The sequence below is a fragment of the Bombina bombina genome, chromosome 5 (assembly GCF_027579735.1).
Source record: "Bombina bombina isolate aBomBom1 chromosome 5, aBomBom1.pri, whole genome shotgun sequence".
NCBI lineage: Eukaryota > Metazoa > Chordata > Amphibia > Anura > Bombinatoridae > Bombina > Bombina bombina.
The window spans coordinates 295,292,300-295,319,016 of NC_069503.1; the positions used below are offsets into that span (position 1 = coordinate 295,292,300).

The 26,717-nt window shown below is 37.4% G+C and overlaps 2 protein-coding genes across 2 annotated transcripts in view; both read right to left on the bottom strand.

The window, feature by feature from the left end:
- Positions 1-26,717, bottom strand: part of CALCR (calcitonin receptor) — a 1,065,293-nt gene that overhangs the window by 227,852 nt on the left and 810,724 nt on the right. The window contains exon 11 of the mRNA XM_053714051.1: positions 2,869-3,022. Coding sequence (XP_053570026.1) covers positions 2,869-3,022 — 154 coding nt within the window. The remainder of the gene's footprint in view (positions 1-2,868; positions 3,023-26,717) is intronic.
- LOC128660286 (tetraspanin-36-like) lies at positions 778-1,809 on the bottom strand. The gene has a single exon (XM_053714050.1). The coding sequence runs from the start codon at positions 1,807-1,809 to the stop codon at positions 1,081-1,083; it is 729 nt and encodes a 242-aa protein (XP_053570025.1). The 3' UTR covers positions 778-1,080.

Sequence of the window (26,717 nt, forward strand, 5' to 3'; positions counted from 1 at the left end):
ATCAGACAGTGGTAGTGATGCATATATGTGAGTGTATATATATATATATATATATATATGTATGCTTCTGCTAGCAGAATGTCCTTTCCAGTAATGCAATAGTTCGAACACTAGCTATAATACATGATAAATGTTAGCCATGTATGAGTTCATTCACATGACATAAGCAACCCCTCATGCATCAAGTTATAAAAATAGTATGTACAAACCACATAATGAAAACAAAGAGCTGTGGGAGGAGAAAGAAACACAACAAGTGCTCATGGTATACACTTTTTTGTTAACGTTTATATGCCGTTTACGACTGTGTTTTTTTTTTAATCTTATTGTCATTTTTACTTTATCTTATGGTAAATAAAGTTTTTTCCCCTGTTATTAACTAAATGCATTTATGAATAAGGCACCAATATTTTTTATTTTATGTTTTAGAATGCTAGAAAGAGCAAAAATGTTTTCCCCCTTAGATAATATGATGATTATGATAGATTTGTGTATACATGTGAAAGATATACAAGATAAGAACTTGGGCTGGTTCTTTTAGAGTAATGTTTCTCTGAAGGGCAATTTCTAATTCAGATTCTAACATGCATACAATAAAGCTGACAAGACCTGAGTCTGTACTAAAATTAATATAAAGGTTCTTTAAATAAAAATTAAATACCCCTGTGAATTGAAAATAATGTTTAAAAGGAAATAATACCACCTTATATCATGAAAGTTTCCTGTCACTTTTAACAAGGTTTCTCTGCAACCTCATGAACAGTTATGAATCTCGCCTTCTTTTTTTTTTTTTTTCAATTTCCCCTTCTTTATTGAGGTTACAAATAGCCCAATTAAGGCAATTTATACCGTTTTAATACAAAACATTTTTTATTTTTGTTAATATCGCACTCAATAGTAAAAATGTCTTACTCCTCTGGGATTAGTGGAAGTTGAATAATATATCTGGGATTGGTTGATGGCTGTCACATGATATAGGGATCAGGTAAATCAAAATCAACTTTGCAATTTATCATAAAAAATAAAACTGCTCATTTGAGATTCAGCGTGTTATGTACAAGATGTGTTCATTTCTACAGCCTAGAGCAGTTGGTATCCACTTCTAGCTGGTCGGCAGGAGACTATACAGATGCTTATTAAACCAAGTAACTCAATGATAGCAAATGCCAACACGACAAGCAGCGCATAGCTTAGTACTCTCTGTATAATGGTCTCCAACTTTGTGCCGCAGCCCTCTTTGTTAATTTCCTTCAGCTCTTTGAAGTCCATATTACACGGTGTACTGTTCTTCATGCAGCAGCTGACAGGCACAGTAGTATTACTTTTCTGTCTCTGGGCCCAGGTGTTATTCATCCAATCAGTGTAATTTCTAACTCCGCAGCATTGTATCTCTTTTTGCAAAAAATCAACAGCTGCACTTTCTATTCCCTTCCCATCATCCTTCTGGAAAAGGACCTGCATGTTTGCTTGCAACGTAGGATTTAGCTTGTCTTTGTACACAAGTCCCAAAACTAAGGCGGCTACTGCTGCTGCAAATATTATGGAGATCAAACCTAGCAAACATCCCATGCCAAAGCAGGATTCCTTAAGGGTGGCACAGCAGCCAAGGATACCAATAATGAAAGTAACTGCAGCTACTCCTAGAATAATCACTGCAGGTAGCATCACATACGTGTTCGACAGGAAGTCTTCATAGCTTCTGTAAGTTGCAATAAGAGTTGCACCAACATAGCACAATGCAGCAGCAGCCAGGAATACTAAGCTAAGCAGGAGCAGGAAGGTTTTTGAAGTGAAAACTAACAGCCTCATGTTTCTATGAATTTTTTTCCGTTTTGTTTTCAGAGAAGTTTTAGATTTTGCTATAAATTTCCTTCAAACCGACCAAGAGCTTCCGAATCTCACCCTCTTAATTATTGCTTGAGTGTATACGAATATGATATATGCCAACAGGGGCCCATTTAACCCCATCTGTTGCGATGCTTTTGCAGTCTGCTGCAGCTTCCCCTGTGCAGGTGCAGTGCTGTGTATATAGCAGATGTGCAGTGTGGAAGCATTGTCGCTAGTACTATAAATGTACTTTAGTAGTAGTACAGTCACAGATGTACCGGGCATGCAGCCTCCTGAAACGGCTGGTGCGTGCACCGGGCGGTATTGGTTGGTTGGGACCGTGTGGGGGTGTGTGCCATGTGCTGCGCTGCGTGCACTATTACCCATTTGTATGAGAAATTAATGCAAATTGGCTGAGCCAAAAAAAAGGGACGTAAAAAGTAAAAATGTAAAAAATCAGGCTGCTCTAAATTGCGCCCCCCTGCTTGGGCGCCCTAAGGTGGTTGCCTAGTTGCCTATATACAAGCTCCGGCCCTGCACCCAAGGGCCTCCCAGACTTAGCCCCTCCAGTTCCTGGCACATGCATGGAGCTCTTCTGTATGTTTGCTCCCCTCCAAAATGCAACCTCTGGAACCACCACTGCCAATACCTATAGAACTGCAACTGATTCTGTTTTGATGGGGGGTAACAGATAATACTGGTGGCTTTAGGTACTGAACCATTAACCCCAATCATGAATTATTTTATTTCCTAGATAGAAGGCATTGTTGCAAACTAAATTTATAGACTCTTTAGAATGTAATGGTGTAAAGAACATATTTTAAATAAAGTAAAGCAAGAACAGTATGTCCTAATTTGATTTATTTGCATGTGTATAATTATTTAAAGTTGCAAATAAAAGGGTAGTAGAGCTCTATGGCAACCAATGGGTTAAACATTTTTAGCAAGATGTAAGAGTGCTAACAACTTATTCAGCTATGCTGCATTTTGTTTTACAAAATAGAAAATATTTAATAAAAAAATTACCTAAATTTTACTTACCCCACCCAAGTAGATAATACCAATGCAAATGCTGTTCTTCAGCAAATACAGCCACTACAATCAGGGTATGCAGATAAATCCCTTCACAAAGCATCCAAAAGTAATTACATCCAAGCATATACTGATGAAAAAACTGTAGCACCTTGCAGCTCGCCTGTAAAATACAGTTAGACATTATGGTCCAGATGCTTTTTTCAATTTTAGACTGAAATGGTATAATTATATGGTTTGCATTTTATATCTATATTTTAGCATAAGTGCTAATGGCAATGAATGCATGATATTAATCATTGTGAATAAATGTGCTTAACCTACCATATAACTTATTTAAATCAGCAATGAATAAGCCAGAATAAAAAAAAACTCTTAATTATACATGTTCATGAAGTATTTTGCATGGTAATGTTATATCCATTTTTATTAGCTAATTTTTGGCATTTAAATAAGCCAAAGTCAGTTCGAAAACTGAAATTCACTCATGCAAATGACTATATTTTAAGTCTGAAAAATGTAATTGCATTTGTTTGAAAAACATGTAAATCATTAGAGAATATGAGTGTTGCACCAGCATACAGAATATTCTGCAATGGAGCCATGTCTATAAATAACTCCAGGGCCAGAAAAGTTATAGCAAGCATGTATTACTTCTGCTGGAGTGCAGAACCAAGGTTAATAAACTCTGCTTGTATTTTTAGATTGTATAATAAACAATGTGTAGATATAAAAAAATTGTGCAACAACTGAACATTTTCTTTGACAAACGGCATCTGAAATGTCAGTTTAGCATTAGGATTATATGATAAAATAAAAACCAATATAAATTTGTCTTGTGCCAACCCTGATAACAACAATGCTCTACTTGCATATTTTGGAGGGGTTATGTATTGCAATATTTTTTTTTCCCTTCCCCAAGTAATCCTAATGCTGATTTATCCCGATTTATCCACTTATCTGATTTCTGATATATTCACTCAGTAAACATCAAGACATATACTCTAGAGCATTTAAGGGGACCTATGTAAAATACAGATCTGGAGCCTTGACACAGGGGCTAGAAATATATTAGTAAGTATAAACCTATGACAAGAAACTCAGTCTAAACGAAGTAACAATGATTTTCAATATAAACTAATAGAGTGGGGTAACAAGATTAAATATAATGATTGTACATAGAATAAATTAAACAACAAATTATATATTTCACTTGTATAGATATATACTACAACCTCACTTACATTGCTTGCGTTTGGTAACATGGGATAAAATAAACATATATAACAAAATAAATGGGTATTCATTCAAAGTTTACTGAATATTGTACATCTGTAAACTAAGGCTTTGCATGCCTGCTGTCTCATCCGATGACATCCTGGCAGCAGCCATAATAGCCATCAAGAAGTACATGAGATACTATAATGTGCTAGCAGCACAATTTACTAATAATACATCAAATTAAAGTGACAGCAAGCTAAGTCTCCAACCCAAATTAAAAAACTCAACAGGGAATATGAAGAAGCATTCAAAAAGCCTCATATAAACTGTATGTAAACTATAAGGCCCTTATCAAGACGATCATTTCCCCACACCCCTATGCACATCCAGAGATAACATAATCAGGGAGTCAAATAGCTCTTAACTAGAGTAAGTAATAGTCCAATGTGGGAGTTAGTGATAGGTCTAGAGGAAACCAAATTATTGGTAGAGGGGGTAGAAATGTGTCAGAATATAGAAGAATAGCACAAGAATAGGACCCAAGCCTTCCAACAGATTTTCAAGTGAATTACAAATCTGACCCAAAGGAATGGCATTAAAAAATATAAACATAGGTGTCAAACATATAAGTTGTTGATATATGGAACTTTGCAAGCGTCCATATACAAATCATTTCAACCAATGACTGTACCATCTATTACCTGGTTCACTAACAGCTGCAGTTGATACGAGTCAGCAGCAATTTGGGTGCAAATACTTCTGAGGTGTAGGAAAGGAATACTGTTGAACAGACAACTGATAGTTTGGCCACTAAAAAAGTCACTCAGGCCACAAAAACATGGTCTCTCTCATCTTTTCACCCTAACCTGCACATGTCGGGTGGTTCCCTGGATTGTAGGATCGCTGTCACACTGGTGAACCCAACACCACTAAACCTCCCCAAATGATGGTAGGCAGTCAGAACTGTCTTCCAGTAAGTTAAGGCTCTCTAGGAGGGAGAGTCATAGCCAATCCTTCACTCTTAAAGGGACAGTCAACACCAGAATTTGTGTTGTTTTAAAAGATAAATAAACCCTTAATTACCAATTCCCCAGTTTTGCATAACCAACACAGTTGTAATTATACACATTTTACCTCTGTAATTACCTTGTATCTAAGCCTCAGCAGACTGCCCCCTTATTTCAATTCTTTTGACAGACTTGCATTTTAGCCAATCAGAGCTGACTCCATGGCAAATTCCTGTGCTGAGCTCAATGTTATCTATGTGAAACACATGAACTAATGCCCTCTAATGGTGAAAAACTATTAAAATGCATTTAGATTAGAGGCGGCCTTCAAGGTCTAATAAATTAGCATAAGAAACCTCCTAGGTTTAGCTTTCAACTAAGAATACCAAGAGAACAAAGCAAAATTGGTGATAAAAGTAAATTGGAAAGTTGTTTAAAATGGCATGCCCTATTTGAATCATGAAAGGTTTTTTTTTACTTGACTGTCCCTTTAAGTATGTCTGGCTGGTCTCCCGCATGGCCGATACCCATAGACAGGCTAGGGGATGTGAAATTTGTGTTGGCTGAGGAGCCGACAGATGAATTTGCATCTGCTAAATAATCTGGAGTAGTATTGTCAACCTCTACATCACCTCCATTACCAGGCTTTCCGAACACTTAAATAAGTCAGTTTGCACATCCATTAATGTGTCTGCATTTTTTGTTGACCATCCATCTTCTCCGGTCACCTTTTCAAATATTTAAATTAGGCGATCAAGATTCCAAAAGTGATCTTGAATGAGTTGTAGTATTTTTTATTCCATCTGTCTATCTCCATTCGTATCTAGCACAGAAAGAATATATAGATCAGTCTTGCCTTCTTTATGGAGCAGTATTAATAGAAAAAGTAGATGTTTGCACTAGCATACAACAGTCTATAAGGGCAGTGTACAATTGATGCTACGTTACATCAGGAATCCAAGGAATCCTTCTGGGGGTGGAGGCTGCAGCCTCAAGTTATACTTCAGAATATTAGGGCTGCCAGTCATAACTAACTCAATACACAACTTGCATTATTCAGGAAAACCTTGTAAAGCAAGTCCTCAAAGTGCTACCGTCTGGATGAACTCTTATATCAGATTTCAGCCAGATAAGATTTCAAGAAGTTCCTCCTGTTTCTTGAATTTTATATACATCACACTTCTCTTTTTATGCTCAATTACAATATTCATTCAATATTTTAAAGGTTGAATTAAAATATTATTATTTTTTTTAATTGCAGCACAGAAAAATATAGAATTTTAAACATTGTAAACATTTAAACATCTTGTTATTATCCAAGTATTTAATCAACAGTTTTATATCTAAAGCATCAATGAATATAAATTCCTGATGTCATGGTAAAAATAATTAGCTATGCATTTAAAAAAAACTTAATGAATCCAAAACACTTCAGACCAACAAATGATACAATGGGGCATATTTATCAAGCTCTGTATGGAGCTTGATGCCCGTGTTTCTGGCAAGCCTGCAGGCTCGCCAGAAACAGAAGTTATGAAGCAGCGGTCACAAAGACCGCTGCTCCATAACATGTCCGCCTGCTCTGAGCAGGCGGACAGACATCGACGGAAATCAACCCGATTGAGTACGATCGGGTTGATCGGGGGCAGTGTTGCACCAGCAGCTCTTGTGAGCTGCTGGTGCAATGCTGAATACGGCGAGCGCATTGCTCGCCGTATTGAGCGAGGTCTGGCGGATCAGGTCCACCAGACTTTCAAAAATAGGGGACAATATTTTTATATAAGTTTCAGATACTTGGTATTAATACATTTTATGGTATGTCTGGAGACAAGACTTTTGAATTTATGCAACCCAACCACCTTTGTTAAACAAATAAAGGTTATATAGTTAAAGGGATACTGAATCCCAATTTTCTTTTTCATGATTCAGATAGAGCATGCGGTGTTAAGCAACTTTCTAATTTACTCCTATTATCAATTTTTCTCCGTTCTCTTGGTATCTTGTTTTGTAAAAGCAGAAATGTAAGCTTATGAGTCAGCCCATCTTTGGTTTAGCACCTGGGTAGCGCTTGCTAATTAGTGGCTAAAACATTTTTTATTTTTTTCATTTTATTCAAGTTATTCAATGGCTAAAACACCTTAATGTTAGGGTTCAAGTACCAAATAAAAGTATACAAATTCAGAAATTAAACTCCTCAGTCACATATTATATTAGGGGATTTCATTTCAGAGTTTCCATGTTTTTTAATAATATGTTTGGAAGCTTAAATTGAAGTATTAGGTTTTTTTTTCTTGAATTTCATACATTTTATTTTAAATAGATAGATATAAAGATATGTATACTATTTGGCCAAAAGTATTTGGACTGGACAAACACAGAGTGGGAATGTAAGTGTTGAAGCATATAGAACGTAAAAAGCTTCATGAGTTTCCATGGCCAAGCAGCTGTACGCAATGCCAAGCATCAGCTGTAATAATGCCAAGCATACTGCCAATGACTTCTGGAGTAGTGGAAATATGTTCTCTGGAGTAATAAATCACACTTTTCTATCTGGCAGTTTGTTGGAAGAATTGAGGTGTGGCAGATCCCAGGAGAATGCTACCTACTAGAATGCATTGTGCCTACTGAAAAGTTTTGTGGAGAAGTGATAATAGTCTGGGGCTGTTTTTTTTAGGGATTTGTACTATTGTACAAGCAGTTCTAGTAAATGTGCAATGATAAATTGATGTGCAGCGGACATGAAATGATTCATTGTATCATGTCCGCTCACACTTTGATAAATATGCCCCTAAAACTAAAAATTGCTGCCTGCAAAATAGCATGTATTTATATTTCAACATTGCACCAGCCTAGCAGATGGTATATTGATACATAGGGGGTATTTAGTGAGCAGAGAGTCCAGACATATTTAGGCACAGGAACAAAAAGTGTCATTACCATTGCCACATTTATGGCTAGATTTTGAGTGAAGCGCAATATTGTGCTTATGCAAGGGCGATATTTGCGCTTCACTCAGTAATACCAGCACACATAATTGTGCGCTGGTATTACAAGTGCATCACAATGCGATTGCGACTCATGTTTGCATTGCCCGGAAGCCATATGGTTCAATGGGAGCCTCGTTCTGATGCCGATAGACATGGCAAACCACCTATTGCAGAGGTCAAATCGTGCAGCGTTAGGTAGTAATATATAAATATATATGTATATGAATATATACATATTTATTTATGTGTTTATATGCACATATTAACACACACACACCCACATATATATATAGGTTTACCATAATTTTTAAAGGTGAAACTGGGACCACCTGGTGCAGAAACAGTGGGGTTGTGGTCAGGGGCTTGGTCACGGGGAGTAGCAATTACCGGTCCTTTTAAAAGTAGTAGCTTTTATGTTTTGTGGATACTCTACCCTTCCTCAGTCAAACAACAAGTCAACCACACAGTTTAAATTGACCATCACACCACCCCCTAGTGAAAAAGGCACCATTACATTGTCATGGCAACCCATACACAACAAATAAATCATTCATCTAAATCTCAGATTCTAAATAATGCCAAACATAAGCATAATTACCAATTTCATAAAATAGTGACACGCATACATCACACAATTTAATATCTGCAGGGGAATATGTGTTTTATTTGTCTAATTAAGGAACAGAACCGAATAATAAGGCATAAATACAACATTGAATGTAATAAGTCAAAAAGAAACACCTACTAAAGCTGTTTAAGAGGCTACGCTATACCATAACACAGGAAGTTTACAGCCAAAATGCTATTCTGCATGAAGTAAAGCAAGATCCCCGCCAAAAATCCTACCTGTCTGCACTTCCTGGTCATACCCATATGATTCCCCTAAACGTGTATCACCGGTGATGTCACCAGGGGTCAGGGCTGTTAAATTCTTAGAAAAATAAACCAAGTAGTACTACAAAAATAGTACAAAAAAGTAGTACTACAAAAACTCTATGCTTACTCACTCAGCCTGTATTAATAAATGTAAACTTTGAAGGACACGAACGTTAAGCTAAGCAGGGCTGTATGTAACAAATTACCAGCATCGAACTATGCTGGAGAGTCACAGAGAGAGAGAGAGAGAGAGAGAGAGAGAGAGAAGAGAGAGAGAGAGAGAGAGAGAGAGAGAGAGAGAGGGGAGAGAGAGAGAGAGGGGAGAGAGAGAGAGAGAGAAGAGAGAGAGAGGGGAGAGAGAGAGAGAGAGAGAGAGAGAGAGAGAGAGAGAGAGAAAATAACTCATTGTGTAAACCATTTACAAATCTAAACAAGTCAGAAGACTTGCTTTAAAACCAGAAACTCTCTGACTACACTGTTTCCAATGCAGCAAAGGAATCTGGGTAAGACATGCAAATGAGGTTCACAACGACTCACCTTTTTACTTTTAGCTTGCTTTTTAAAGACTTCCCTTTATGCTATAGCACTGCTGCATTACACAGCTTGATGCTTAGCTAGGGTTAGTACAGTGATTTAGACCAATCCCAGGACAGCTGTTTTGTGGTTTTGCCACTCATCAGCTGGGAGTAGGTTAAATCACTACTTGGTAAAGTTCATTTCTGGGGGAAATATTGAGGCATCACTGCAATACCCTTTTTAAACCACAGATGCAGAGAGGGCAGCAGGGAGGCGGGTGGGCGGCCCATCAATGGTTGTATCCGGTTCCTGTGCACAGTAATGTGTGTGTGTTCACTTGGGACTGCGGAGGGGTGGACGTGGGGGGCGTGTGCGCACACTTGCCACATTTAAATATTAAAATCATGAATGGATATGAAGGAAGGAGAGGGAGGGGGGGGAATAATAAATATTGGCCAAGGGATCTGGGGGGGGGGGGGGGTAGGGGATTGAAGGGGGCAGCTACACTACAGAAATACTTTTATTTTGAATATAAAAAAAACAAAAAAAAAACATTTTTTGGAGCAAACTGGGTACAGCTGCCAGTACCGAAGATGGCGGCAAGTAGGTAGAGGGGGAGGGTTAGAAAGCTGTATGGGGGGATCAGGGAGGTTGGGGGCTAAATGGGGATCCAACACTGCAGAAACAATGTAAAAAAAAAATAATAAAAAAAAATGCTTTTTATTTTACTACTGGCACGCTTTCTGCCAGTACTTAAGATGGAGGGGAGAATTGTGGGGTTGAGGAGGGAAGAGAGCTGTTTGGGAGGGATTAGGGGGTGGAATGTGTCAGGTGGGAGGTTGATCTCTACACTAAAGCTAAAATTAACCCTACAAGCTCCCTACAAGCTACCTAATTAACCCCTTCACTGCTGGGCATAATACAAGTGTGGTGCACAGCGGATTTAATGGCCTTCTAATTGCCAAAAAGCAACACCAAAGCCATATATGTCTGCTATTTCTGAACAAAGGGGTACCCAGAGAAGTATTTACAATCATTTGTGTCATGATTGCACTAACTGTTTGTAAATAATTTCAGTGACAAACCTAAAATTGTGAAAAACGTTAGCAATTTTTTTTATTTGATCACATTTGGTGGTGAAATGGTGGCATGAAATATACCAAAATGGGCCTAGATCACTAATTTGGGTTGTCTACTACATTACACTAAAGACAAAATTAACCCTACAAGCTCCCTAATTAATCCCTTCACTACTGGGCATAATACACGTGTGGTGCGCAGTGGCATTTTGCGGCATTCTAATTACCAAAAAGCAATGCGAAAGCCATATAAGTCTGCTATTTCTGAACAAAGGGGATCCCAGAGAAGCATTTACAGCCATGTGTACCAAATGTGCACAAGCTGTTTGTAAATAATTTCAGTGAGAAATCTAAAGTTTGTGAAAACTTTGTGAAAAAATGAACGATATTTTTTATTTGATCGCATTTGGCGGTGAAATGCTGGCATGAAATATACCAAAATAGGCCTAGATCAATACTTTGGGTTGTCTACTAAAACAAAATATATACATGTGAAGGGTTATCCAGGGATTCCTGACAGATCAGTTGTACAATGTAACTATCGCTAATTTTGGAAAAAAATGGTTTGGAAATAGCTACTTGTATTTATTGCCCTATAACTTGCAAAAAAAGCAAAGAAACTATTTAGCATGGGTGTTTTTTGGTGGTTGTAGATGTGTGATTTTGGGAGTCAAAGTTAGAAAAAGTGTGTTATTTTTTTAATTTTTTATTTTTTTATAAAGTAATTTTTATTGAGGGAATAACAACTTCCAAGACAAAAATAGTTTGCTCATACAGACACATGACGCATAGTACATAATAAGATACATATTGCATACTTAAGAGAGAGCGAAAATAAAAGATACATAGCAACATATGTACAGATGTACAGATAACACCCTTAACATAGTATTCATATGGCTGTCCCAAATTGAGATGCAGTCAAATGTGTGAAGATTAAAAGGCAAACCTGATATCACCCTCATTTTCCCCCCAATACTGCTGGAGCCACTTTTGGACCCCTGTGTTAAAAGTACTACTCAGAGGGGTTTTAAGTAATGCAGACCTAGATAAGGCCTGCGTTCTACAGGCTCCTTCCCATGACAGTTAGGACCACGGGTAGGTCCCTAAAACTAATAATATCATTAAGGGAAGATGTTCCAGTTAAGCTGAAGAACGTCAAAGATACAAATACCAAACGCTGTGTCAGAGCTAACGAGCCCCATAGACAGTTTGACATGTACATATAAAACAGATAGGTGATATTCAAATGAGCTAACATCAATACTAAGATTATGGTGATGTACCGTCTATAGACATTGAACTCAGGATAATATTCATAATGACAGATTATAGGGAAAACTTCAGAAATGAATACACATAAGAATATTCGTACTGGAACTATCAGTGATAAGATCCTGCAAGCCTTCTGCACACTACTATATGAACAAGCAAAAACTAAGGCTCTACGGACAGAGCAGAGACTATTTCACTCTGCTAAAAGGGAGTGTGGGGGACAAATTATTTATCCCTTACCACACAAATACGTGGGGGGGGGGGGGCGGATCCGGACCCAATCCAAGGGAAAATTCTCATTAAGCATCACTTATAGCCTGGAGCTACAAAATGTCACTTAAGATTAGCTTTAGGGACGTTAAGTCTAATATGCGGCTGCTAGTGCATGACAATAGCTTGCTAGAATGTAAGTGAGATGGAATATAATCCACGCTTGTGACATATCACGGGGAGAGTTAAATACACACCCCTAATAAATTTCAAAACACACCATTTGTTTGATCTACATAGTAAACTTTAGCGCATACGCTACTCCAATCGCTGTCTCAGTTAATGCACTGATATTGTAAAACTTTCTTACATAAGATAGATAGCTTATACATATAAAGTAGTTAACATCCCATAGTAATAAATATACCGTGCAAGGGTTATGTAGAGACTAAAGTGTTATAGTATCCAGGATGATACACACAAGTGATCTGAGAGAGATTACATGCAAGCACTTTGAACATGTAGTACAATCCTCATTGTTCTATGCTAATCCAACTCTAGGAGCTCACATAGGGTTACATTATCTTGTACATACGTTATAGCATATCCCATCATCCTTATAATAGAGACACAGTATTATCTGCCCAAACTTAATGTATGTAGATATCTAGGAATACTATGAAAACATGAAGGCAGAGGTGTAAACCTTTGGTGTCCTTGTACACTCTAGCAGTGTGTATAAATAAAGGAGAATGTTAGCATACAGTCATGAGAAATACCCCAATGTGAAAACTATTCTATGATCTGCGAAATAAGTTGTATAGGACAATGGCTTTGATATATATGGCAACCTCCAACATTATAAGTCAGTCCAGAACAAGGGTAGACAGGGGAGCAGCGCATTGGGCAGCATGGAAAGTTCCCACCCGACACCATAGATCTTAGCGTTCCAATTACCCAACTCCAGATCGTTCTACTGAAGGTAAGCACATCTTTCTAGGAGGGGGGACATCTGCCAGATTGCACGGCCCAGAACAGTCCCAGCTCTGGAAGTTGATCAAAGTATAGATGGCCGCTTCCCCAAGCGCCCCCGCACAGAATTACAGAACCTTCTTCACCTCCCGGCGAGTACCTCCAGCGGGATAACTCCCCGACTGTGCGGCAAATGCATTATACCCACCCGTCCTGCCTCGCTCTTCCATAGCAGACCCGGATAGAGTTGCTCAACCTGAGCCGCCAATGTTTCATCCTCGTGTAATGTGGGGCCTGGCTCGGTAGGCAGCTGGATGATCGCTGGTGAGTCCGTCATTCTCATTGACGTATGGGCGCTAGGTGGAGGGTCCTTCACAGCACAAGTACCAAACCTATGCAGCGCCTCAAAGGTAGCGCAGGTCTGTCCTCCGTCTATTGGCTCCGGTATGTAAGGTTCAGTGCCCTCCGGCTCACTGGTCACTCTGGGAGTGTATCCTTCACTTCCATATAGGCCGCTGTGTTGGAGCCCGGGAACAGTGCCCTCTGCTTCAGGTAACTCAGCCCGATCCTCCTCTATGCCCATGATTTCCATGAGCCGGTCGAATCTACAGTGTATCTGGCACTCAAATTCAGCAAATAGTGTCTGCACCTGGAAAAGGAGGCTCTGTTGGGACATCATGTCGGGCAGTAAGACACGTTCTTCCAAGATGGCGCTTCAAACTGCAGCGGCAGCTCAATAAGTCAGCCCCTAAGATTCCTTTCTCTCTCTGCCTTTTAAAGCTATGTACTTAGGGTATGTGACCTCAGTAGTTCGTGGGCAAAATTGTCTTAAATAACAAGTCTCTAATAAGTTACTAATTAGTTTAATTAATGTTTCTCTCAGGAGCTCCTTCTAGTTGCATCCGCTCAGCTTGGCAGTCAGCTCCGCCCCCTTTTTTCAATTTTTTTCATCATATTTTATATTTTTTTTATAGTAAATTATAAGATATGATGAAAATAATGGTATCTTTAGAAAGTCCATTTAATGGTGAGACAAACGGTATATAATATGTGTGGGTACAGTAAATGAGTAAGAGGAAAATTACAGCTAAACACAAACACCGCAGAAATGTAAAAATAGCCCTGACACCAAATGGTCAGAAAATTGAAAAGTGCTCTGGTCACTAAGGGGTTAATGTGCGCCTGTAAACAGGACAAATTGCCCCTTTATGGGCACATGTTAAGATAGTGGTCCACTCATAATCTGGTTCTTAATTGTTTCAAAAAATTCAGTTTCCCACTAAACCCATTTCTCTTGCCCTGATGATTTAACATATGAGTATATGGGCCAACCTTGTAAAAGTGTGTATGCAATTAGCTGTTCCTACTTCCCTCTGCTTGCTATTTTGAGTCTTGTTGGTTAGTAGGGGCAGGCTATACACAAAGTCAAAGTTCCCTTTGACTTCTGGTGATACCACTTCTGGATAGAAAGGTACTTTCACGGGCTGTTTTTGCTAGCTTTGCTGTCTTCTTGTAAACTGTTCCTAAGCAGTTACATCACTTTGTTTTGACACTCTAAGGGCTCGATGATTGAAAGCTCTCTGGGCTGGCGAGATTATTAATTAATGCTCGCCAGTCCTTCTATTTCCCTGGTGGAATTATCTAAAGCCATTTTTTACCCTGAAAACAGGGTGTCTCGCTATGGGGCGTATACTGCATTTTCATGTGAAATGTGCACAACAAAATTCGTATTTTAAACATTATACAAAACAAATATTTGAACCATTCACACAAAAATAAGCAGGGAAAAATTGTATTGTTAAGGTGCATCAAAAATCGTAACAAAATTCTTCACTAAAAATCGTATGTTAACAAAAACTTAAAATTATTATGTAATTTACACAGGAATAAATCAAATTAAATATTCACAGCGTAAATCATAATTGAAGTACACTGGATGTGCAAAAATCACACAGAAATTTGAATTTATAAATACAAAATGCAAAGCGTAATTGTTGTTTTTTCTTAAAATGGGCTGTACATGGGCGTATATGACAATATCTCACTAATCCCAGCGTAATTCTATAAAGATTTTCGCACTGCAGATATCACAGTTTTTTCTCGCCAACTAAAAGGTGGCAAGCTTTTGTCAAAACAATACGAACACTTATAACCCAAATAGAAAAACAAATACATACTAAAATATAGGCGAATGTAAGATGCTATAAGCAGAAAGCAGCGTAATGTGAGTTATATTGTATGGAGGATTTTAATTTTAAAGTGCCCCCCCCCCCTGCTCCCTGCTAACTTCGCACTAAGGAGCGAAGTTTCCCTATCCAGTGAGCTTCATTACTTTTAATAGGAGCCATCTCGCAACTCGCAGGGACTGCCCCTTTTTACGATCATTGCACTGGGGCAGCCCTGCGAGTGTCAGCTAGTAAAAGAAGGTTTGAGCTGGAGAAGAATATATCATCGAGCTCTAAGTGTCTTTGTCAAGAAACTTTGAAGGTCTAGAAATCTCTATATAGTTGTCTAAAATTGCATCTAAGAAATCTACTTGTCATGCTTATATACACATTTTTTATTAATTTATTTTACGTATTACAAATTAAATAAATTTTTATTTAATCGTTTGTCATACCATTGTTTTATATACATGTGACACCACAATTAAAAAGCATTTAAAACATTTTATTAAAATAATTATTTTGAGTTTTTTTGAAACTATAAAAATAAAATCCATTTACTGACCTTTGTCTTCATCTTCTATATCCCATTACTGCCTATAAATCTTTTTTTTTTTTTTTTAATTAAAAAATAGCCTGAAAAAAGACATAAAATAAATAAATAAGTATAGAATAAGTATTAATCGTTTTTAAAACTCTCAACATTTAAAAATAATAATAATACAGGTAGCCCTCAATTTACGCTGGGTTTAGGTTCCAGAAAGAATAGTTGTAAATAGAAACAATTGTAAATTAAGACCTAGATTACAATGTAAGTCAATGGGAAGTGAGGGAGTTAGGTCCCAGGCTCCTCTCAAAATTGACATAAGTAACTTATAATAAATTATTTTTAAAGCTTGGAAATGAAGACTTTAAATGCTGAACAGCATTATAAACAGTATCAAATAATCACACAACACAGAATGCATCATCAAACTAAGTTTAATGAATAAAAACATTATTTTACTTGCATTTTTCTGCAAAAAGGTCTCTGCATTTAAACAGTAGCATACACGTTTAGCTAATATCGGGTCTGCAGCTATTCTATGCATTCCAGTCTGGACTGATTTATAGGCACCCTCACCTCAAGCAGCCGGGATAGAAGAAGAAAGGGAAGTTTCCCTCACGGCTGGTAGATCTTGTTGCTTTGAAAACTGTTCAATAGCTCAGGTCTGACTGTTCACACTGATTAATTTCAGCCTGCTTGGCTTGCATATCTTTGCTGCAACACAACCGGACAGCCCCACCTACTGGCCTGCCCTTATTTTAATCAATGTGTTGCTTCTCAGTGCTTTTCAATAGCAGTCACATGACTGAAAATAAAGGGCGTTATTCTGAAACGGCGCAAATTGAACCGGTGCAAAACGAGGGCCACCTGTAATTAATTTTTATAATTCTAAACTCAAATTTATAACTAGTTAAATGTTGTAAACTAATGTTGGTTCTATATTTAACCCATTTGGCAGTAATATTTCAAGAACATATCCATTTGGATTTTCTAGCTAATCGATGTAATTCTCATTTCCCCTCCCTAATTTACATTAACCTTTTCTATACCTACATAATATATTAAATATTTTGGGTTTTTATGGCATTTTCAAAAGGCTTCAAAACTAATAAGGTGTTTCATTATATTGTTAGTTTTTTTTTTTGGCTTATATAATGCTTCGTGCATGTACAGAATAATACTCTGTGTCTCTGCATCTTAGAACAGTATTTATTTTTGAAATGTTGCCTATAAGTACTGATATAAATTATTTTAACTTTTGTCTGTCTGCAAGCTTACTGTGAATAACATTAAAAAGCTTCTTCTTTCTACTATCCAATTCTCTTTACACCTGCATTTTTGATGTGTCACAAGGACACATTATTTGTTTTACGTTTGTCACCTTCCTATATATTATTTGTGAGCTATCCGGGAACGATGGACACTAACCTTTATTCATTTCTAGTATAGTCCATTGTTTTTAATATTCTTAATCTTCTTCAGCTCACTAGAATAATCTATGATAAAAGGTATTTTAAAATAATGATAGTAATTATTTAGCCTTATATTTTTATATTTAAATAATGTCTGCTTTTCAACATTTCTCACTTCATCTAATGTAGTAATATTCTTTTCTTTATAACCTCTATCAAGTAATGTTTCAGAAGACTTATAATTGTTTAGATTATTTTTCTATTGTATAACTTCTCCTTAGACTCATAAATTAGCTTCATGATACATGATTCAGGGGTCCACTAACTAAAGATGTGCATTCAATTTCAGACAAATGCACATTTGTCACGAAAATCAAATTTTCTTTTTGTTTTAATGAAATGAAAATCCAAATGAATGCACCAACTAAAATAAAATAAAATAATAAAAAAAAACTGACGTCAGTATTCATTTATTTCCTTTATTTATTTATTATTTTAAGGGCTTAATTTTTACCTTAACCAGCTCTCCATTCTCGGGAGATCACATTATTGTCAGTATTGTAGCTACAGGTGAGTTTTTCACCTGCAGCTTTGAAACATTTACATTCGGTTAATGAAAACGAATGTAAATGTTTAACGAACATTTTATTTTTGCTTCGTTTTAAACAAAACAAAAACCCAATAGTGCAGGCTATGAATATTCGGGGAAACGAATTTCCTTGAGAATCCAAAACAAAATCCTCTATTTATGAAGGTGTGGGCAGAAAGATACCCATCCAGGGAACCTGTCTGCCTGCTTTTGGGGCTTGTGAGATGCTATAAACCTCCTGTATTTACCATTGCACAAAAAAGTGCTTCTGAATTACTGCCCCCTATTATTGTGCAACTAAATGGACAAGAACATGGTTTATTCATCATTGCAGACAAGTCAGTCAGGCATGTTCTAACTAACTAGCATTAAAGGGACAGTCAAATCCAAAAAACCCCATTCATGATTCAAATAGGGCATGTAATTTTAAACAACTTTCCAATTTCCTTTTATCACAAATTTTGCTTTGTTCTCTTGGTATTCTTAGTTGAAAGCTAAACCTAGGAGGTTTTCTTAGACCTTGAAGGCCACTTCTAATCTAAATGCATTTTGATTAGTTCATGTGTTTCATATAGATAACATTGAGCTCATGCACATGAATTTACCATGGAGACAGCTCCGATTGGCTAAAATGCAAGTCTGTCAAAAGAACTGAAATAAGGGGGCAGTCTGCTGAGGCTTAGATACAAGGTAATTACAGAGGTAAAACATGTATAATTATAACTGTTGGTTATGCAAAACAGGGGAATTGGTAATTAAGGGATTATCTATCTTTTCACACAACAAAAATGCTGGTGTTGACTGTCCCTTTAACTAGCAGTTATAGGCTTGCCAGAGCAAGCATGTGTAACAAGGGATTCCAAGCTGCAAACACAGCTTGATAAATTTAGCATGATAAGCTCAACCCCTGCAAAGGGATTAAACACACAGGTTAAAGGGACATTTTACTGTAAATTGCTCTCTGCTTTGTGTTCCCAATGATCTGTTTTACACACTGGAGAGAATCAAATTGTTTATAAAAGGCATTTACTTTGTCATTTAACAGAGATGCTTTTGACTATTAAAACACCACTATAATGAAAATAATAATACTTTAGTATTCTCTTTATAAACGCTATATAAATAAGAGGCAGAAAATAAGTTCCCAGAGGGGGTGGAAGAAATAGGTAATAATAATTTCCTTTCCAATTTCTCTCTCTAAGTATTGACCACTTTTTGTAGACAGCTAATAAGATAAGGATGCCTTCATATATAGAGAGATAGATACTATTAGGATGTCTGCTATTTCTTCATGCTCTTGAGGATAATTGTTTGAGACTTCAATAAGCAAAAACATATATTTCATACAGAAAAATAAACCTAAATGAGACATTCCTTTTACATTTTATACTCTGCAGCTACTATAGTAAGTCATTGGTAATACATTAAGGGGAAACCATTTTTACAGTAAATTGTCTCTTTAATTTCTCAAGAGCCACAAGCATCTAATATTTTAATGCTCCTTCCAATGCTACACATAATTCCAATTTAAACATTCAGCTAGGGTTATGGTCAAGGGGGAGATCTCGGATACCCTTACACTACTATATAATGCAATCTTGGAAGGGAGGGCGAAATTATCCAATAGGTTTACAGAAGCAAATGTGACAGTTATCCCCAAACTGGACAGAGACCCACTACTAACATCATCTTACCGACCGATTTCCCTACTAAATTCGGACTACAATCTATTTACAAAAATACTAGCCAATAGACTAGCAGAGATACTTCCCCTTTTAATACATGACGACCAGACCAGGTTTGTGAAGGGTAGATTTTCAGTCAAAAACATGAGAAAACTGCAACTAGTCCTTACGCATTTCTGGGAAAAGATAACCATGATCAGCACCATTGTGCTGAAGACGCTTGTTTGATTCTTGTAGATGATGAAAAAGCATTCAACAAGATATTGTGGGATCACTTATTCACTACCCTAAGGAAATTCGGTATACAGGGATCCTTCATGAGATCCATAAATGCCATTTATAGTGAACCCCAGGCAGCGATCCTGATTAATGGAACGCCATCTAAACCGTTCTCCCTTCTGAGAAGCACAAGACAGGGGTGTCCTCCTTCCCCACTTCTTTTTGACCTTGCGTTAGAGCCTCTAGAAATTAGAATCAGAAAGGAAACAGAAGGCTTAAGCATAGGCAAAGAGACTATCCATCTATCTCTCTTTGCAGACGACATGGTCCTGTATACACGAGAACCTAGGAGAAACATCCCCAACATAATGCAGATTTTTTCCTTAGTGAAATTTCGGGATACCGGATAAATAAAGACAAATCGGAGTTGCTATGGTTGCAGAATAAAAACCCCTCTATACCTCTCCAAGACAACTTTAAAATAGTCACCAATACATTTAAGTATCTAGGTATTATCCTGACCAAGAACCCCACCCAATGGTATGAGGTCAACCTCCAATCACTATTAAAAGACTTAAGACGAATGCTGCTGGACTGGTCCACCTAACCGCTAACTCTGTCAGGGAGGGTAGGACTAGACATGTGCGATTCGATCCGAATCGAAATTCGGACAAATTTGTTGAATTCGACAATTCGGATCGATTCGAATTTCCAAATTGCGGTAGTGCCGAATCTACCAATTAAATCTGAATCGATTCGAATTTATTCGGTAGATTTGGATGGATTCGGATGGCCGTGTATTACACTAGTATTGTACAGTATACTAGTGTAATACACAGCACATCCAACTTAACACTGACTGAAATTCCGAATCACTTCGAACCGAATTGAAGCAAATTTTTGACGAATCCGAATGAATCCGAAAAAAAATGAATTTGATTTCTTCCGAATTTGAATCGATCCGAACCGAAATTCGAATCGGTCCGAATCGATCCAAACCGAACCAAATTTTTCGATGCTGCACAAGTCTAGGTAGGACTAATCAAAATTATACTATTTCCCAAACTTCTATACACACTGCAAATGCTGCCAGAGCTCATACACAAACAAGAAGTTATTAAATAGGGATAGCCTACATTTCCTGTGGAAAGGGAAAAAACATAGAATAAGCTACTCAAAAATGACGTGCCTACCTACGATGGGAGGTTTTGACTCCCAAACATTGAACACTATAATTGGGTAGCACTGGCTAAATACGTAATGGATTGGTTGTTAGATAGAGGACACTTTACCAATTGCACACTTGAAACAGAGATTATCAAACCATGGTCCTTGAAGATGCTCCCACACATGATGCATACACAAGTAGAAGCCATTGTCGGTGATGCAACCTTTCTCCTTCTTCCCATAAGGGCATGGTGGAAGATTTGCAAAGCTCTGGGAGTCTCCCACAAGCACACTATCTACCTACCTCTGGAGGGTAACCCAGACTTCCCTGCAGGGTTCACCACAAAACCTTTTAACAATGGGAGGGATGGGGGTGACGACTCTCCGACAAGTACTGTCAGAGAATGGGAAAACAATTTGGTCCTTTAAAAATCTGCAAAAAGACTTCAACATACCCATCACTTTGCCTTTCTCCAGATGAAACATTATGTGCAAAACCTTCTGAAAACTGGAGAAATGCTGAACACCAACTGTGACATCTACAGGCTACTTACCCTAATGAAAGGAGGAATGACTTCTATCTCTCACACTTATAACGCTCTCTACACTGCACCTAACAATGCCACCAAAACTCACCTTCAAAAAACATGGTACACATTGACTGGACATAAACCTATGGACCAATGTATTGAACAAAGCTTCACAAAGGTGAGGGAGGCTACCTTGTCAAACGAAATACCTGAGTCACACATAAAATCAGTACACAATACATATATAACACTTGAAATGTTTCACAAATGGAATCCGGAAACTTCGGGCCTATGTCCAAAATGCTCACATCCTAACCCAAACATCATACACATGATATGGGTATGTCCAAGGTTAACAAAATTCTGGGGCATGACACAGAAAGGGATAGAGAACAATACTGGGGAAAAACTCAGACTCACAACAGAGATGGTGATATTTCTATACTCACAGTCTGGGTTAAGGAAACACACAGAGTTCATCCACAACGTAATACTACATGCTAGGAAGCTCATTCTCAAACAGTGGATGACAACCACACCACTAAGCTTGTCACACCTTAAAGAAACATTAAAGAATCAAATGGTATATGAACAAATAGACACACAGGGGGACATAGCACAGAGGACAAAACATTTCTTATCTAAGTGGGAACCCCTTATCTGCAGCCTAGACCTAATACACCAAAAGCAGATAATTTACCCATTCAAAGACTCAGAACATGTACTGAATGCTCAATTGTATGGAAAATTTAATATTTTTCTGCTAAGAGTCTAAACAAACCAATTGAGCCCTAGATATAGCAGGATGGGGAGGGTAAGAAAGACCCCGGGTGGTGACGCCTCAAGGTGGGATTTGGAAGTGCAGACTTTTATAGAGGGAGAGGAATAGGTATGGATGGAGGAGGAAGTGTGGTTACGGGTTAATAGTTGAACAATCAGAGACTCACCTCTAATTGAAAGATAATGTTTCTACTATGCCAAGGATAGGATACAATACCATAGACTCATGAGAATATGTCAGAAAGCTCAAAAGGAGACACTGAGATATCAATTTCAAGCAAGAGGAGGAGAGAGAAACAAACTGGCAATGAGCATACCAATGTCAACAGATCAATACCAATAGGAGTAAATATATAGACCTAGGGTAGTAGTGGGTGGAGAGTAAAGAATAGAGAGAGCAAGGGGAGTCAAGGAGACCTAAGAAGATACAACAAAAGATAAAACCCAGTACTGTTGTAGTGATAATGTTTGTTATTGTACTTTGCAAGGTTTATTTGCAATCTATATTGATTGTTGATGTACTCGGTGCTGGAGATAAATCAAATATTTTTTTTTTTTTAAATTCAGCTAGGGTTATTGGTCACTATTTCTTTTTTTGTTTTTCTTTTTATTAATTTTTACTGCAGAGGTTATTACAAAAAGGAAAGACATAAAAAACAAAAACAACAAGGACAAATCATAACAAAAATCAAATCAATTTGAGTGTCTTATCGAACTTCTCTGGGAAGTTGTTTTGATAAATGTTAAGGGACACTGAACCCAAATTGTTTCTATCATGATTCAGATAGAGGGGCCTAGTTATCAAGCCGTCAACCTCAAATACGCTGGAATTCCGCAGCGTATTTGTGGCGAGGCTGATTCGCCTTAGTTATCAAAGGCTAGAGACCGGCAAAAGTAGAATTTTGTGACGTAAAGTTCGATCCGCTGGACTCAGACCGACACAGATCGATTCTTACGTCACTCCAGATGTTCCGCACACAAGTGCGGCACAATCTGACTACTTTTGCTAGTTATAAAAAACTAGCAGGTACGCTCGGCACTTTTCCGGCCCAGCGTACCTGGTTTTCAAACCGCCACCCTGGAGGCGGCAGATCCCATAGGAATCAATGGGAGTCTGACCATAGCGAAAGTACAAGTTTGCTGCTGCCAGATATCCCATTGATTCCTATGGGAGATGTCTACACCTAACACCCTAACATGTACCCCGAGTCTAAACACCACTAATCTGTCCCCCCTACACCGCTGCAACTAAATAAAGTTATTAACCCCTAAACCGCCGCTCCCGGAGCCCACCGCAAGCTACTCTATACATATAAACCCCTAAACCGCCGCTCCCGGAGCCCACCGCAACTATAATATATGTATTAACCCCTAAACCGCCGCTCCCGGAGCCCACCGCAACTATAATATATGTATTAACCCCTAAACCGCCGCTCCCGGACCCTGCTGCAACCTATATTAAATTTATTAACCCCTAATCTGCCCCCTACACCGTCGCCACCTATAATACATTTATTAACCCCTATCCTGCCCCCCACTACACCGCCGCCACTGTAATAAATTTATTAACCCCTAAACCTAAGTCTAACACTAACCCTAACACCCCCCTAACTTAAATATTAATTTAATAAATCTAAATAATATTTCTATTATTGACTAAATTAATCCTATTTAAAACTAAATACTTACCTTTAAAATAAACCCTAATATAGCTACAATATAAATAATAATTATATTGTAGCTATCTTAGGATTTATTTTTATTTTACAGGCAAATTTCAATTTATTTTAACTAGGTACAATAGCTATTAAATAGTTATTAACTATTTAATAGCTTACCTAGCTAAAATAAAGAGAAATTTACCTGTAAAATAAAAACTAACCTAAGTTACAATTACACCTAACACTACACTATACTTTAATAAATTATTCCTATTTAAAACTAAATACTTACCTGTAAAATAAACCCTAAAATAGCTACAATGTAATTAATAATTACATTGTAGCTATTTTAGGATTTATATTTATTTTACAGGTAACTTTGTATTTATTTTAGCTAGTTAGAATAGTTTTTAAATAGTTATTAACTATTTAATAACTACCTAGCTATAAGAAATACAAAATTACCTGTAAAATAAATCCTAACCTAAGTTACAATTAAACCTAACACTACACTATCATTAAATAAATTAAAAAAATTAACTACAAATAACTACAATTAAATACAATTACATAAACTAACTAAAGTGCAAAAAATAAAAAAAGCTAAGTTACAAAAAATAAAAAAAATTAGTTACAAACATTTTAAAAATATTCCAACAATTTTAAGCTACTTACACCTAATCTAAGCCCCCTAATAAAATAACAAACCCCCCAAAATAAAAAAATGCCCTACCCTATTCTAAATTAAAAAAGTTCAAAGCTCTTTTACCTTACCAGCCCTTAAAAGGGCATTTTGTGGGGCATGCCCCAAAGAATTCAGCTCTTTTGCCTGTAAAAGAAAAATACAACCCCCCCAACATTAAAACCCACCACCCACATACCCAAACCCCCCTTAAAATAACCTAACACTAATCCCCTGAAGATCATCCTACCTTGAGTTGTCTTCCCTCAGCCGAGCAGCGATGGAACCGAAGAGGAGACCCGGAGCGGCAGAAGTTATCCTCCAAGCGGCGCTTAAGAAATCTTCCGTCCAATGAAGTGATCCTCCAAGCGGCGCTGAAAAAGTCTTCCGTCCGGGCGATGTCATCTTCCAAGAGGCGCTGAAGAAGTCTTCTATCCGGGATAGAAGACTTCTTCAGCGCCTCTTGGAAGATGACATCGCCCGGATGGAAGACTTCTTCAGCGCCGCTTGGAGGATCGAAGACTTCTTCAGCGCCTCTTGATAGAAGACTTCTTCAGCGCCTCTTGGAAGATGACATTGCCCGGATGGAAGACTTCTTCAGCGCCGCTTGGAGGATCACTTCATCGGATGGAAGATTTCTTCAGCGCCGCTTGGAGGATAACTTCTGCCGATCCGGGTCTCCTCTTCGGTTCCATCGCTGCTCGGCTGAGTGAAGATGACTCAAGGTAGGATGATCTTCACGGGATTAGTGTTAGGTTATTTTAAGGGGGGTTTGGGTTAGAATAGGGGTATGTGGGTGGTGGGTTTTAATGTTGGGGGGGTTGTATTTTTCTTTTACAGGCAAAAGAGCTGAATTCTTTGGGGCATGCCCCACAAATGGCCCTTTTAAGGGCTGGTAAGGTAAAAGAGCTTTGAACTTTTTTAATTTAGAATAGGGTAGGGCATTTTTTTATTTTGGGGGGTTCATTATTTTATTAGGGGGCTTAGATTAGGTGTAAGTAGCTTAAAATTGTAATATTTTTAAAATGTTTGTAACTTATTTTTTGTAACTTAGCTTTTTTTATTTTTTGTACTTTAGTTAGTTTATGTAATTGTATTTAATTGTAGTTATTTGTAGGTAATTTATTTAATTAATTTAATGATAGTGTATTGTTAGGTTTAATTGTAACTTAGGTTAGGATTTATTTTACAGGTAATTTTGTATTTCTTTTAGCTAGGTAGTTATTAAATAGTTAATAACTATTTAATAACTATTCTAACTAGCTAAAATAAATACAAAGTTACCTGTAAAATAAATATAAATCCTAAGATAGCTACAATGTAATTATTAATTATATTGTAGCTATCTTAGGCTTTATTTTACAGGTAAGTATTTAGTTTTAAATATGAATAATTTATTTAAGTATAGTGTAGTGTTAGGTGTAACTTAGGTAGTTTTTATTTTACAGGTTAATTTCTCTTTATTTTAGCTAGGTAAGCTATTAAATAGTTAATAACTATTTAATAGCTATTGTACCTAGTTAAAATAAATTGAAATTTGCCTGTAAAATAAAAATAAATCCTAAGATAGCTACAATATAATTATTATTTATATTGTAGCTATATTAGGGTTTATTTTAAAGGTAAGTATTTAGTTTTAAATAGGATTAATTTAGTTCATAATAGAAATATTATTTAGATTTATTTAATTAATATTTAAGTTAGGGGGGTGTTAGGGTTAGTGTTAGACTTAGGTTTAGGGGTTAATAATTTTATTACAGTGGCAGCGGTGTAGTGGGGGGCAGGATAGGGGTTAATAAATTTATTATAGGTGGCGACGGTGTAGGGGGGCAGGATAGGGGTTAATAAATTTAATATAGGTTGCAGCGGGGTCAGGGAGAGGCGGTTTAGGGTTTAAACTATTTATTTAGTTGCGGCGAGGTGCGGGATCAGCAGGATAGGGGTTAATAACTTTATTATAGAGTGCGACGGTATAGGGGGGCAGGATAGGGGTTACTAGGTATAATGTAGGTGGCAGCAGTGTCCGGGAGCGGTGGTTTAGGGGTTAATACATTTATAAGAGTTGCGGCGGGTCTAAGAGTGGCGGTTTAGGGGTTAATAAATTTATAAGAGTTGTGGCGGGGTCTAGGAGTGGCGGTTTAGGGGTTAGTAACTTTATTTAGTTGCGGGAGGCTCCGGGGGCGCCAATATAGGCGGTAGAACAGTATAGTATGGGTGCTTAGTGACAGGCTAGCAAGAAAGCTGTGAAAAAGCCGAAGAGCAGCGAGATCGGATGAGT